We start from the raw sequence: 15,498 nt of genomic DNA, 5'->3' as shown, positions 1-15,498 counted from the left end.
TCAGGAAAGGATGGCGGAGTGGTGTTTGCTTTGATTTACAGAAACTATTTGGGCAGCGGTTGCTGCAAGGCAGAAGCTGCAGTGAGAGCACTGTGAGGGTTTGCTTCCAGCTAGAATCAATTTTTTGAGGTGCTTCTGGGAATGGCTTAGTGCAATTAGGTTACGCTACAGACGGGAGGATTTCTCGTGGGACTGCTGTGCGCATAAAGCCCAGGCACCCTCAGATTATACTGGAATTTGCATTTGCTGATTCTCTTTCATTGCAAAGCCAGTCTGCAAGGCCTGAATCTGATGCTGCTCTTCAACCCAATGAGTGACATCTGCACCTGAACACATCCGTGGTGCCTGGAAGGGCAACGCTGTGCTTATGGGATGAGAATCAGCCTTGCAAATGTAATGAGGAGGACATATCTTGCATTTCAGAACATGAAGGACATGACCAGACCATCGGCTGCAAAGGAGCATGAGCAGGACAGGCTGCAGCACAGCTGCTTTGGGAGGGAGCTATGGAGAAGGGAGTAGCCAAAGAGGCAAACGTTTTCAATAGCACCTACGTTACTGTGAGTTTATAACCCAGAGCCCAAAGACCTAAACCCTAAGGGAACAGCATTTCCAGAATCAGAAACTGGGATAAAAATGAAGCCAGGAATATCTTAATGAAAGAGCAGTTCTGGTTTTAACTCATAAGCATCCTGCCAATTACATGTGCATCGAGATACCATTTTTAACCTTACGATAACAGATACCCAACGCGTTCGAATTCAGAGAAACTTGACGTTTCAAAACGCTATTAGCTGCAATGCAAAGCCATAACAGGATCAAAGCACTCCTGTCACCAGTACAGCTATTCTTTTCCCAGTGAAGAAAGCCTCATTTTTTGCACCTTCTCTAATTATCGTCTAATTGTAGTCCCTACAGCTACCGAACGCTACCAGCTCTATCCATCAGAGCCGGGGCTAACGCAGGCGGGAGCGTGCCGTCGCTGCTGCAGGTTGTGGCACCCGCGGCAGCGTGAGTCGGTGGCAGCCTCGCCGCGGTCCTCACCACTTGGCCAGCGTGTTCTCCTGCACGGCTGCGTAGGACCCGAAGCGGTGCTCCGTGAGGAAATCCTTGCCGTGTTTCCGAATGAACTCGTCTATGCCCTGCCTCCACCACTGGGCATGTCTGTAGCTGTTGCACTTCAAAATCAGCGACCTGTAAAACAGACGGCGCGTGGGGCGGGATGCTGAAGCCACGTACGTTTAATTGGGCTGCTCCTCGCTGTCTATACACGTTGATAAATGTACCAGTATCGGTCATTTTATTTGAGCAAAAAGTAAGCATGGTGCTTTGCTGTTTTGTTTGCAAATGAATACATCAGCACTGAGCTGCTCTGACTGACTACCACAGTATTGCACTGCCAAGCATTTAAAAAAAAAAAAAAAATACCCCAGAGTTAAATTAATAGCATCACCTTAACTCGGAGGGGAGTTGGACCTAGCTAATACTGTATTTTTTTAAAAGATGAACTTATACTGTACACTACCATAAAAATATTAAATATCTCTTTATCCCATCTAGCATGTCTTTCGGGTAATATGCCAGTTGGGATGTAGGACACGTCTCTGCTTGCAGCATAAAGGAACAAAGCGCCTAGAAAATTACCGTAAGCAATGGCTGCAAAAACCAGACCGTGCAACTCAACGTGCACCGTGCCCCCAGGCCCGAGCAATAACCACAAGGATGGACAAACAGCAGCTGAGGCTCCCAAATGCCTCATTAAGACATCGGAATTGATCAGCATTACAGGCCAAATCCCCAGCAGGTATAAACACACCAGCAGCTGCCCGGTGCTGAGCCCTGCGGGAGGCTGAGCTGCTCCACGTCAGCCCAAAAGCCAACTAAAAAGGTTCAGAATAAAAGTCTGTATTTCTTACCTAGAGAGATTGTCGATCTGCAACCCGTATTTAGTTTCTGTTTCTTTCTGGCCTATCTTGATGTTGAATTCCTTATCTACCAGCAGGACAAAGGCAATGGCCCCCGAGTCTGGTTTCATGTACAGCAGGAAAGAGTCCTTCACCACCAGCCACCTGTACGGGCACAGCAAGCAGGTAACTCCTGTTTCTCCCATGCCAGTCTTCAAAACATGAGCCATCAAAAAAGCTAATAAAATGGAAAAGTGTTTCCTTCAAAACAAGTGCAAATCATTTATCAGGGAAAGGAAAGCGTTCAACTAAGTGGTAAAATTTCTTTTCAGGGGCTAGTCCAGGGTATGATTTTCTTGAGCAGAAAAGTGCCTATTTTATGAATTTGGGTAATGAGTCTGAATTCAGCATAAGACTTTTAGAGTTATTTGCATGACTCCTTTTTACAGAAGTCTTTGGAAATATAGGTTTCCTTGTCTAACGAAACCAATGAGAACCTCCCTGCCCACAAACCTCCCAGCCAGGTACCCCAGCACCGGGCAAGGTGCAACAAGGATTCCTCCACCCCAGGTTTTTATTCAGCTTGTATGCTCTATGGGAGTTACTTGACATTTCTAACATTAATTACGATGTTAGGATCACTTTCACTCCCATCAAAATCTATGAACGAGGTATTTCGGAAAGCTTTTATTGCCAAGCAACAGGCACCCTGTTAGAAACACATGAGGAGAGATGACCGGCAGGTTTTACATAAATACCGTAGCCTGAAGGCAACTCTGGGAAAAAACACATTTTTTTAGAGTGAATGGCATTTCTAATTTTTTCTCCCCCTGCGGCGTAGCTGGGGTAACCGGCCCCCTCTGTCCCACACAGGTCTCTACCACCAGACCTTCGCCGCGTTCTTCTGCGCACTAAGAAACACACAAAGCAACAGAAAATACTGCAAAAATCTGTTCGTTCTTGTATCTTTAGTAACAGCCTCAGCTCCTCATCTACTTCCAGATCCCGTATTTTTTTCTTTTCTTTCAGGGCCCTGAAAGAGTTATCACAGCATCACCTCTCATTCGGTGCCAAAACACCTTCCCTCCCTATTTGGCCCATAATTCCACTCCCAAACATCCCACGGGGTGCATTCCCAAGCGTCCCCCGTTCTGTTTTTCCCAGGCAGCCCTGCATGCCCGAGAAGTCCTGCCCGTGCCCGTTCACAGCATCACCCCGCTGTCATCCTCCGCGTCCCTTTCCACAGCCCCCATGGCCATAACACACCCAACCTATAATAACCAAACTGAATTTGGGGTATAGAAAACCCAACGCCTGCAGCAAAGCTGTTGTGGGACAAGGCTGGCCGTGGTCTGCCCCATGCTTTGGGGGGAGCTCTGCCCCCAGCTTGACGTGTCCTAAAATCCTTCACTTAAATAACCTTCTCTGGGAAATGTTACTGTTATTTGCTTATTTCTTGATGCACACTCTGTCAGTCCCGGCAGGCCGTGGCGTGAATTTGGTGCCCCTCTTGTGTTACCCTGCACACAATCCCACTCAAACGCTTCTCCCATCTCCTTTTTACGCTCTAAAGAAAAATCGAGATCCATCACAGCTGAATGTGCTACTGTCCCCACTAAAGCTTGAGCTTTGCATAACATAGGGAAGAGTTAACTGAGGGCTATCAAGAGGAAAAAGCATTTTTTTTTTCCATAAAAAAGAATTGGAGACAATTTAATGATTTGACCTGAAAGAAGGTCACATCTTCATCTCCTCGTGCACTCATTATAGAGATCTCTGTAAAACTACATTAAGAAATGTTGGAAAGACTATGAAGAAATAGGAACTTTTCTTCACAAGAATGCAGAAGGATTTTGTTGGAAAACAGAATTTTTTAAGATAAAACTAACGACAGCCCATCGGCGATGCTAAAATCCAAAGGTGGATAATGCTTGGGGAAGCTCTTACAGACCAAGAAATTGTTGCTCTAAGGCAGATATGTGCTATTTGCCTTTTCAAAAGGAAATATTTGCCTGGGAAGGGCAAGCTCCAGGAAATACCCCTTGCGTTTTTTGGACGCTAGCTGGTAACACACATATTCCTCCATAGCACACGCCTCGCTGCGCTGCAGCCCCAGGAAACGCCGAGATCTAACACAGAAGGTAAAGGGATGAGGACAGTAAATTATGTCTGTCTGCAGCAGGAAGGGACATGGGAACAGGGTGGATTGTGAAAACTCCCATGGAAACACTGACATTTAAGCACGTGCAGTAATAAGGAAGGGGCAACGTATTTAATTCCAAGGTTAATTGCACCAAACAGAGCTCCTTACTGCTGCAGGTCACGTCTGATTTAATCCAGCTCCAAAGCAATCCAGATAGTGTTTCAGTTAGTTGACTTTCTTTTTGTAAATTGAGGAAGGGAAGCTCAGAAAACCGGGCTGAAATCTGGCCGGGGCAGTGTCACCAACCGTGTCCCCCTCCCAAAGGCACGGAGCCCCCGGATGCTCCCGCAGCAGGGAAAGCTGGGCACGGACCGGGCGATCATTGCCATTTCTGCCAGCTCAGGGCTGTAGGAAATCCCAATTTTCCTCTGGAGCAACACGTCCCTTCTATGAACTCCAAAGCAGAAGAAAACCCCCCACCCTCCTCCACACAGGAGGGTGAGGGGGGGGGAATAGCCTAGGGGCCGTTTTGACCTGAAAAATCCACGACTTTTGTAAAAAAGCAAGACTCTCCCTCACAGACTTTTGGGGAGAAAAAGACAACTGAGGATTTTTGTACACGTGCCCGAGGAGCACACAGCATCGCCACCTTCGCCCGCCCCACCAGTACCTTTTGGACCATCGGTAGCACATCCTTCCCTGGCCGCAGCAGTTCAGGCCGGGTATGCGGTGGCCCCCGGAGCGCTTCATGATGAACCCTTCTCTGCAAGGACAGAAACACGGTCAGGATGGGGGGCACGGCTCACCTGGGGGTGCAGGAGGGCTCTCAGGTGGAGGACGCTTGCTGAACCCCCCAGCCCCTGTGCCCAGGGATGGCTCCTGCCGCCTCCAGCCGTGCCCGAGCAGCCTCTGCACCATGCCCTGAAAGCTGGAAGAAGGGCGAAAATAACCCCCCAGAAGGAAATCATGCATATTTAAGGAATGCAGAGCCCTGTTTTATAGCACAAGCAGAAGAACGAGTGGGTCTGCAGGTTGCAGGGAGGGAAGGGGAGAAACCCTGCAAGCCAGCCCGTGAGCTGCAGCCCGCATCTTGCAAAGCAGCCCGCTCGCAAAATTATTCCCCAAAGTTGTAGCGTTTCTGTCTGAACATTAATAACTTTTCCTATCCGGATGGCAAAATAATCCCCAGTCAGTTACTGGCGAGAAAGGAAAGCTATTCATTTGAACAATATTTATTTATAAAGCCGTGCTCTCGGTGAATCCTAATTCACAAAGACACAGCTCAACTCACATGCCCTTCGGTCCCAGGTCGTGGATGAATGACAGCTGGCTTACTCCAATGAACTCCATCTGGGGAAAGAGAAAAAGATCCCCCCATCTTTCATACTCTGAAATCCACAAAACACTTTGCTTCATCGAAGTGACTTGTCATAAAGACAAAACCTACAGAAGATCCTGAGCAGGAGTTACCCACGTTCACTTAAGCATCTTCAAGAAGACCAAGAAAAGTAGTTTGGTTGGGTTTTTTGTTTGGTTGCTTGTTTATTTTAAATGTGCTTTGGAGAACACATTTCAGGCAACCAGGACGATCAAGATCAAGTGTATCACAGGGTCCCACCGGTATCCTCCCTCCTGGATCACTGGCTGAAACGAGGACTCAAGTTTGACACTCTTTGGGGGTCTGCGTGAACTTGGGTGGCTGCCTGAATCCTCTCCTTTCTCCAGTGACCCTCACAGAAAGGCTGGAAAGGGAATGAGCACACGTCCCCAGGGCTGGGAGCACCCTGCTCCCTTTGAGTCCCCTACCCCACGGACACACACCACGTGGGGATCGGGCCCCTCAACCCACGAGCATCCTCCCAGACCACCGCAGCAGGTCGCTCCCACTCAGCGCCGTACACACCCCCCACTGCTCCGTCTGGTCCCGGGAGCCAAAAACCCATCAGGAAAGCCACAGTGGGGCAGGAGGAGAGCAAGTTCAAACCCACTCTCCATGACTTCTGCTGGTCTGCACAGAGCTCCACAGCAGGCACAGCCTGGGGAACCCACGTGCCATCCTATCGCGTTTACCAGCGAATCTCAAATTCGAGCAACCTGCCTCCTCCCTGCTTCGCCAGAGATTGCAGAGGCACGGAACGACAAGCGAAGCCGGCGAGAAAGCACAGCGTGATGACATTCACCTCCAAAAATAGGACGCCAGGCGATTGCAACCAAGCAGGCTTTTCTTGGCACAGCAGGACATTCCTGACAGTCTGCTGGTTATTAGCCCTGGGCCCCATTAGCAGGGAGAAATGCCTGCTTCGGGTGTCTTGTGCAGGACAGGCCTCGGGCAGGAGCAGCCTTGCACGGCAGAGGCTCGTCTGCACCCAGGCACTTTTAATTTATTATTGCCTAAAACCGTCCAAGCGCGGGAAGGTGCTCAGGGCAGGGTGAGGGCAGGAGTTGTCCTCCCCTTTGGTCAGGCAGCAAGCCAGAGGGAACCCTCTAACCACCGCTTTTGGCGATGAAGCCCGCCGGGACCAAGGTCCAGGACTGAACCCAACGCTCCCGACCGCGGCTGGGACGTGAGACAGCCTCGGGGCCAGCTTCAGGCCATGCCCACCCACGTCCCACGGCAGCTCAGGTGCCAGCACCCAAGGAACAGCTCTCCTCCGAGGTGGCCACCATCACCTCCTCTGCGGCAAGCCGACCTCGGCGTCCTCGGCGGCAAAAATCCGATTTTGCACAGGAATGACACGGGCGGACCCGTAAGCCTCGGGAGATATTTTCAAACACTAACGTAACAAAGAATATCAGTAAATTCGGGGCAAAAGTCTATGTTGCAGTTGTGGTGAGGCCGGCTCAGGCTCCTTTCCCAACACTGTCATTTTTGCCCCACAGAAGCGGCAGCAGGACAGAAGATCCTTCCTCCTCCTCCTCCTCCTCACGCTCTGCTGCTCCTTCCCAAACTTCTCACACCAATAAGGTCACAGAGAAGCACAAAGGATCTGTTGTTCTCCTCCGAGTAGCTCAAGGACATAAAGTAACCTCTATTCAGTAGAGGCAAATTAATGCCCTCATTTTGGGGTGATTTCAGCCTGTTTTCAAAAAGTGGCTAGAACGGGTTGTTCCGCGCTTTTACGAACAATCTTGCTATCGCTGCTCTCGCCACACATTCTGGAAAAGCACCAGGTGTCACCTACAAACGTTCCAGCTGGTTTTGCAGTGACACTTGGAGCGGGATGGGGAGTATCTGAAAACCCAGCGTATCCTACAAGCTCTTATCAGAGGTCCCAAGCGAAGTCTCGGGCCAGTTCTCTGCCCTGGATCCCATTTTCATTTCTTCAGAAAATGGCTGGCATTCCCCATCAGATGAGTCAGAAACCCCTACATCTCTCTCACAGTGGGCACGCACAAAAAAAAAAAAAACAAAAAACCGCACAAATGTCAAAACCCTTTGAAAACGTTGGCTGCAACCAGGAAGCTGGCAGCAGTTTGAGAAGCATTGCATGCAGAGAAATAATTGTCCTCAAAGAAGCAAAAAGAAAAACCAGGAGGAAAAATTACTTGCAGAAACAGAACTATTGCCACATAAAAATGAAAGAAAGATTGTCTGGCAGCGCAGCAATCTGCTCTTCAGCCAAGGAGTCTTTGAAATGGCAACAACGGTGACAGGAGCCCATCCAACACGTTGCTCAAGCAGTGCCAATTAGGAGCGTTGGTTTGTAAAAAAACCAAAAATAAATTCCACCAGTTAGAAGGAAAATTCCTCAGCGCAGTGGAAAATATCTGATGGAATGATTTATTATTATTATTATTGCTGCATTAGCTATTTTTACTGTTACGGTGCCTTTCATCCGAGGTGCTCGTCATTCACAGAAAAACCGAGAGGGGAACGCAGAGCAGCGAGGCACTTTCATCTCCTTCACATCTGAATTCCTGCGCTGCCCAGCTGCCTCCCCGGGGAGCCAGCATCCCGCTCTGGTTTCAGAGCGATCCGCAGCAGAATATTTTAAGTATGAGATACGGGCCGAGAGAATGTAGTTTCAATGACATTGTTGTAGCAATAAAAAGAAAAAAAAAGAAAACAACAAAAACAGATGGGAGTGATCAGCTGCAGAAAGACAAGCTATGAAAGGTGGAGAACCAGCTGCAAGGTGCACAAGCCACGGTTTTAAACCGTCCCGTTTTGCCAGCAATGTCAAGCACGCATGATTTATGTAAGCGGAAATTTCATAGAGCATCTGCATTTCACAAAAAAATGCAGCAGCTCCACACTGTGTTTTCATTTTGACTCTTGTTTTTAATTTAGTGGGTTAAAAAAAACCCATAAAGAGTTGATTAGCAGCTGTGGCTAGCAATAAAAAATGAAATTATACCACTCTTCAGAATAATACTGCTCAGCAAAAGATGCCAGCTATTTCTTACACAAAAAAACTGTCTTATACTAAACGCAAATTTAAAAAAATATTAAATGTGCTGAAGTTCAAGTGCAGTAACTAAAAATACTGAAGGGTTGGGTGGAGACCTTTGCAATGGTCCGCACATCCAAATGCCATATCAGAGGCAAAACGGCAGTCACTCTCGCATATCTGAGTGGTTCTTACATTGTACTGCTTTCACTTAAGATGAGGTTTTTACACTCACTATAAAGCTCATGCAAAGTGTTACAGACACACGCACTCTAGTTCAACCAAACCTTATTTTTTATTTTGCTTAGGCATCTTTCAACTATTGCAGCTCATACAAAAAAAGTGATGCAAAGGTCCAATTAATAAAATTTTTATATGGAATACAGTCAAGCCTATGGGCCCCGTTTCCTAATGTTTTTGGGCTATATTCCCCTAATCTCCATTTCCCAGAAAAAAGTGTGGACAATTAACACACTCAGATTCCCACAACATTCATTTTAACGGTAATTGTCTTGAAGCACTTCAGCCCAGAAGTACTATAAAAAGGTTTTGGAAAGGACTAGAAGATATGAGATATAATCATAAGTCACATAGCCAAAAGGAAAAAAAAAAAAAAACCCCAAACCGAAAGGCTATGAAGTCTCGGGTCTGATCACAAAATACAATGCATCTACCAATCTATTTGTGAACTCCACACAAAATACTCTGTTATAATGAATGCTGAGAAATTAAGCGAAATGTGAGAAGGCTGTAAATTTTATCAGTCAGAGCTACCCAGTCAGAGCAAGGGGCACTTGGTACATCTCTAAATGATGACGCTTCAGTAGGTTCTATTTCCACAGCCTGCAGGAGTGTCACCTAGAAGGACCAGAGGATGCACAACCTCTACCACGTAAGGTGGTCACCGTGGACCTGACCCTCAACCCACCAGCGACTTCAGGTCTGCCAAACTGCTACAAGCTCGACTTGCAGGCTCGATTCTCCAAGTGCGTGGCACCTCCTCAAGACAGCGTATAAAGTGGTGATCCTCTCACTGACAAATAATTAGCCGCAAATGCAAAATAAAAGAAGTAAAAAAAAAAAAGAGAATTAATTAAATTGTGCAGGTCAGATGCAGAAACATGTCCGAGGCGATGCGATCGACCCAGGCAGGCTCTTCACAAGGACCAAGGGTTACACATCAGGCAGGTCGCAGCTTGCCATTGCAATTCCGTGTCTGACTTGGTAAAGAATTTAGGGTTTTAAGAAACGCCTCAGTGCACGGATTTGATGAGGAACACACAGGAGTTGAAATGTGCTCCGAGACGAAGACAGTTGCAGCGTTTGTCAGCGTCCAGGCAAAAGACTTCTCAACCACAGGAAGAGCAAAGCCCTCATTTTTTTTTCCTAAGGGGGACAAATACAATTCCAAGGAAAACGCCAGAAGTCTTCACCTTAGTCTCAAGTCTGAGAATGGTGGGCGTTGTTTTGGTGGTTTTTTTAAAAGAAACATTTTTCTCCCTGTGCTTTCTTCCAGCATCGCCTGCAGGACCCGCTGCGCTTAGCGGCGCTGCCACCATTAGCAGCAAAGTCCTCGCCGAACGCTCTGCTGCGGCCAAACCCAGCGACAGCCAACAATAAACGGAGAATTTATGTGCAAAGTGACATCTGGCTCGGGAGGCTGGGGACAGAAGGGCGATTCAGCGCAGGAGGAGGGGAGCACCCCACAGCTGCCCGGGCAAGGCAGGACCGCTCGTCTCCTCGCCTGGCCCCCACCGCGGCAGCCAGCCTTGAACCACAGCCCGGTCAGAAGATGACCCACGTTCTTACACGAGCAGAAATTCTCCAAAATATTTGAAAAAAGCAATGCCTAAGAGTGACAAGACGCACCCGCACTGTAAAATAACTCTTCCCCGCTTTGCATATGCTACCGATCAAAATTGCCAAGTTATTCCAATCTTGCCTTTAGAACAAAAGATAACTATTTTCCACATGCAGACTAACACAGCTCTTGACTGCATCGGACTCAAGCTCCACAGCCTGTCCCCAAAAGCAGCACTCTGCAAGGAACACAGCTCCCTCAGCCTGAGTCTGAAGATTTCTTGCGACCCAAAGCACGACGGCCAAAATTGGACGAGCGCTTTGCGCCATATAACAAACAGTGCTCTGCAATAACAGCACACAGCTTTCGGGCACGACATCCAGCTATGAGCTGCCCAACATCCCCACACAACTGAAATCCTGCAAAAGAGCAGAATACCTACCAAACAACAACAACAAAAGTCAAAGAGAAGAACTGGCTGCTACCCTAAGTTCAGACTACATTTCTGGCTTGTTTGAAAACCAAATGTTCCCAGTCATCACCCCTTGCTCAGAAATGTCACTAAGCTCTGCAGCTACTCAATGCATGCATCAGGTTTTGCTGATAATACAAAAGATGGAGAAACGCAGTCATTATGCAGCCAAGAAAAGGGGAAATAAATTACCATCCCAGGGAGATGTTACAGCTGTGGCTGACAGGTGAGGACTACTGAAGAAACATTTGAGGACGGCTTTCAAAGGAAATATTTTTGCTTAAAATAGGCCTGAAGTTGGATTTGACATCTCTCCTCATTTCAAAAAAAACCTATCAACTCGGGGAGATAAGCCAATTACCATCTCCCTTTGGAAGTGACAAAATCCCTGCAGAGATGAATGGGTATCACTCGTACAAACTCAGCGTCACCAACGTCCAGTGAAACTGCACAGAATAGGAACCTGAGACCAATTTGCACCCAGGACCACAGACAAAGCCCAGACTGAAGGAGCGATTCCAAATATGGTTTGGACTCCAGTTGTTTAAGTATTTAAAACTTCAACTTATCGTCTTAAACGCTCCCCAGAATTAAACAGAAACCCACTACATCATACATGTATAATCAGCTTTCTGGACTGGACTACCTGGCGAAAGTTATCACTGTGTTATAACAGTGACCTCCAAGACTGAGCCATTCACTCTCTTCCTTTGGTTTTAATCATATTACATCCATGCTGGAGAAACCAGCTAAGCCAAAATGCTTGCAAAACAGCTGTAAAATGTTTCTTATATAAGCTGCATGTCTTCTTCCAACGAATTCAACACTTGTAAAGCGAATATTCTTTAGGCATTTAAGCAAACTAATTTCTGCTTACTGTTCCATGGTAGTTCCTGTACATCGGCATCTTTAGGATCTTTGTCAAGTAGTCTTCCAGCTGTTTCTACAATTAAAACATTGAAACTTTAAATAAGATGCAGGAATTTTCAAGAAAAAACCCCACAACCCAACTGTCTGGCATTAGGAAGCTATCAAGAAATCAGACACGCTTTTCAGCTTGAATGGATAAATAAATACATTATTACGTGCTCAGAGAAGATTATAGCTCAGCAGCATAAACAGCTCGATCACAGGTTGTTTACTGTTCACAGATCTGTGTTTGTACCTTCCACCAGCAGACCTGTTCCTTGGCACTGTCACTTTGGAGGTCAACTCCCTTGACTGAGCCCAAGTTTCAGAACAATTTTAAATACAAAAATCAGTCCCTGCTGTTTCTGACCCACACGAATTAGCTTTGTTGGGAAACACAGCCTCAGCCGCAACTGAGCACGCCGGTTTTGGTTGAACACCAGGTTCACGAGGTGAGCAGCATGGTGACCATGCTGCCCTGTCCCAAAGCCACGGAGAGGGCAGCGGCCGGACCACCGGTGTTCGGAGAGCCTGTCCTCCCCGGCCAGGAGGGGAAGGGAGAAAAAACCATTACAGGAGAGAGAATGTCTTCCCATCCTCATGGTAAGTGGGCAAAGAAGAGATTAAGCTGTTTGGGCATGGGAAGCTGGGCAGAGTCCTACAGGACCTAAAAGAAACCGAGAAGAAACAAATGCCATCGGGACCTTCGTCCTTCTCAGCGTTAGCATCACTGAGCTACCCAGCTGGGCAGCAGGGATATACATCCCCATGGTGAAAGCTGTGGGGCTCCCACAAGGAAACCAAGGCGGTGGGGGGGGAAGGGAGCTAGAAAACATTTTTCTTCCTTTTTTAAACCAACACCTCTCTCCTGAAACCTCCCGCACAGCAGCAAAGCCGTGCACAGCAGGGAGGGTTATCTGCACTGCACAGCCACGAGACACAACCTTTTGGGACTTGAGGCGTCAGCAGCAGAGAGCTCAGGGAAGGAGTGAACAGCAGAAAGAGAACGATAAGCACAGGGTGAACAAACATGGCTTTTTACAGACTCTTTTTTTTTTCTTCACAAACAGCAAAGCTGCAATGAAGAGGTAGGAAGACATCCACCCTCTTCATAGAAGGGCCCATCTGTTAACATCTGATGAAGTTACACAGAACACATGTGCCTCAGCTAAAATTACCCACTTCAGCATCAAGAGCCTGACTGTCATCTCCTCTTTCAGAGGGGGACAGAACTGAAATCTCTCAGATTTTGATGGCCACGGGGCTGCCTCCATCACACAACTTGACTCTGCGAACTGGCTCTTCTATCTTTAAATCGGAGCAGGCGGGAGGAGGGGAACCGCCACTCTCGGCACTGTGGTTTTCCTCGACTGCAGAGGAAAACTTCGCCCGTGCGAACCCCGGGAGCAGCACCCTCCTCTTAGTGCGGAGGAGAATTTGGCGTTAAAGCTGGACTTGTCAAAGCCTAAGTTTGTCAAGCAAAAGACTTTAATGGTAATAAAACAAGGGCTTTGACAGCGCGTGGCTTTGCAAGCAACCTGCCTGGCATCTCTGCACCTCAGAAGCCCCCCCAGAGCATCCCTCCGGCCCCCGCACACCGAGCCGGGCGCTTACCCTCCGGCTGGAGAAGTGCTCTTCCCGCACCGTGCTCTCCGCGGTGTGCGGCAGACTCGGCATCTGCCTCGGCTCTCCCCTTTTGATGGATTGTCTTCTCACCGTGTGACTGGAAGGAAAACCAAACCCCGATGTCAAGGCTAAGTGCTGTGAGCGTGTACATGCCTCAATACATAACCCTTCTTCTGCAGTGCTTTTATTTTTCCCATCCGAGCTCTTAAAAACTGAGATGGGTGGGCAGGAAAGCAAAAAAAAAAAGCAAGCGTGGATTCATTTAAGAAGCCAGTGTGCTGCAACTGGCTCACAAACAAAAATACAACACAGAAATATCAGAGTTTGATTTTTGAGGGTCCCCTTTTGCCCTTATAAGGCCAGGGAGCCTAAAACCTATTTTTAGGGCATTATGTTCCCCCAGCCCTTAACCCCTGATAATTTCACCTCTTCTAATATCACCTCCCCACATTTCTCCACATCGGGAGGCTCTTGCCTCTTCTCTTCCCATTTCTCTTTCCCCTTACGCTTCCAGCCACCCCGAGCACCACGGCCAGCCTGGGCAGGGCTGACCACCCATGCCAGGGACCCCCGTACCTCCTACATCCAGCCCACGCTGGCAAAAAGCCACAGCGCACCAATTTCCATTAGCATTAGCATAACACTTCCCCAAGTTCAAGGCAAATTCAGCTCCAAAGCTGATGACCTGGGACCCAACGTGCTTTCTGCATCAGCAGAGAGATGCTTGCACCACATAGACTATAGCTGCTAAATACGTAGAGATTAACTATTTTTATTATAGCTGCTAAATATTTGTAGAGACTAAAATTCTTCTGCCCTCTCCTCCTTCCAGCGAAGTAAATGGGATCAGTGAAGCCAAACTGATATGCTCTTAAAAGAGAAGAGAAGATCACACCTTCCCAAAGCCCGCCGCGTCCGCAGGGCTGCACACTCACCTCCTGGTAGGGAGAGGGATGCGCACGAAGGCTTTGTACCTCAGCAGCTCCCTGTGCAACTCCTGGAAGTGCTTGAACTTCCTTTTTACCTGCCAGGTGAACTCTTCATGGGTCAGCTCGATGGTGTAAACGTTGGGGCTCGGTACCTGCAGAGGAGACCACCACCACAAGGGATGCAGCCTTGAAATAAGTCATTTTCCTGCAGCTGCTCATCTAAAGAGCCCTCATTCAATTTTACTTAAGGATCATTCTGTCTCACAATTGCTTGTTCTGCTTTGTTAGGTTTTATAAACAGACAGGTAACCTTCTCTCTTAAGCATTTGCTGAGACTCAGGCATTCCTGCTTCCTCAGCCCATGAACAAGCACGCGCAAAATTAGCCACAAACAGCATTTCTATACAGTTCTATGGGAATCAAACAAAATTTCTGGAAGTTCTGACCTTCTTTGTGGACGTAAAGCGTTCAACTTCCAACACACGCACTCGAACAGGACATCCCGTGAGGTACGTCTGCGTGCCCGGCTCTTTGAACCCATGGGTGTGATAGATGGCAGAGAAGGGAATGCACGCTGGAAGGACCACAAACCCCGTTAGTTCAACGGCCTCGTAACGATCAACGAGGGCATGAAAGCCAGCAGATAGCTGCAATACTTTAATACGGGAGTATTTACACAGCAGCGTTAATTCCACTAAAATAGACCAGGTTTTATTTAAGAGAGCTTAAAGACCAGCTTTCACAGAAGGGACTTGAAGAGCTCAAGTGCTAAGAGTAACGCCTCCTGGTCCTAAACCAGGGTCAGTGGCTAGGCTTGGTAAAACCACCGAGATTGTACCCTATCTGTCAACAGATTATCGGTTATTAAATCTAGGCAGGACACGGGGCGAGAACGTACGGGTGTCAACTCACCGGTGCCTTTTGGGTCATTTAGCACCTCCGAGTCGACCTCCTCCCCGTCGAAGTGGAGCTCCCTGGTGTCCAGGCTCTCGATGATGTTACTCATGTCTGCAGCGATCTTCCTCAGCGTCGACGTAGCTGCATGGCTGTCGGCTCTCAGTGACATGTCAGGGACCCTCGCGCCGGAGCCGCGGGGCGCTGGGGAGGAGAGGAAGGAGCGGGGCCGTCATCATCCTCTCCGCAACGCCTTAGCACAGCGGGGCAGAGGGAAACCCCCGGCAGCACGTGGCCCTGTCTTCCCTCCAGCCCCTTATCCGCGTTCCTCCCAACTATTCCCATCCTACGCCCCCGATGCAAAACGCTCAGCCCTGCGGCTGCGGGAAACCACCGCCCAGAGCAGGGAAAAAGCACAGGTAGCTTCAG

At 48.2% G+C, this 15,498-nt stretch overlaps 1 protein-coding gene across 2 annotated transcripts in view; it reads right to left on the bottom strand.

Annotated features, from left to right (window-relative positions):
- PLD1 (phospholipase D1) overlaps positions 1–15,498 on the bottom strand; it is a 66,030-nt gene that overhangs the window by 30,413 nt on the left and 20,119 nt on the right. For both annotated transcript variants that reach the window (XM_052803247.1, XM_052803248.1), the window contains exons 2-10: positions 15,088–15,273; positions 14,622–14,749; positions 14,182–14,327; positions 13,235–13,343; positions 11,589–11,654; positions 5,339–5,397; positions 4,718–4,810; positions 1,917–2,069; positions 1,045–1,194 (exon numbers count right to left, since the gene is read on the bottom strand). In XM_052803247.1, the coding sequence (XP_052659207.1) occupies positions 1,045–1,194; positions 1,917–2,069; positions 4,718–4,810; positions 5,339–5,397; positions 11,589–11,654; positions 13,235–13,343; positions 14,182–14,327; positions 14,622–14,749; positions 15,088–15,241 (1,058 nt within the window). In that variant the 5' untranslated portion in view covers positions 15,242–15,273. The remainder of the gene's footprint in view (positions 1–1,044; positions 1,195–1,916; positions 2,070–4,717; positions 4,811–5,338; positions 5,398–11,588; positions 11,655–13,234; positions 13,344–14,181; positions 14,328–14,621; positions 14,750–15,087; positions 15,274–15,498) is intronic.

This window comes from Harpia harpyja, chromosome 12, assembly GCF_026419915.1.
Source record: "Harpia harpyja isolate bHarHar1 chromosome 12, bHarHar1 primary haplotype, whole genome shotgun sequence".
Classification (NCBI taxonomy): Eukaryota; Metazoa; Chordata; class Aves; order Accipitriformes; family Accipitridae; genus Harpia; species Harpia harpyja.
Note: the sequence above shows the minus strand (reverse complement) of the source record. Positions and strands in the feature narration are given on the sequence as shown.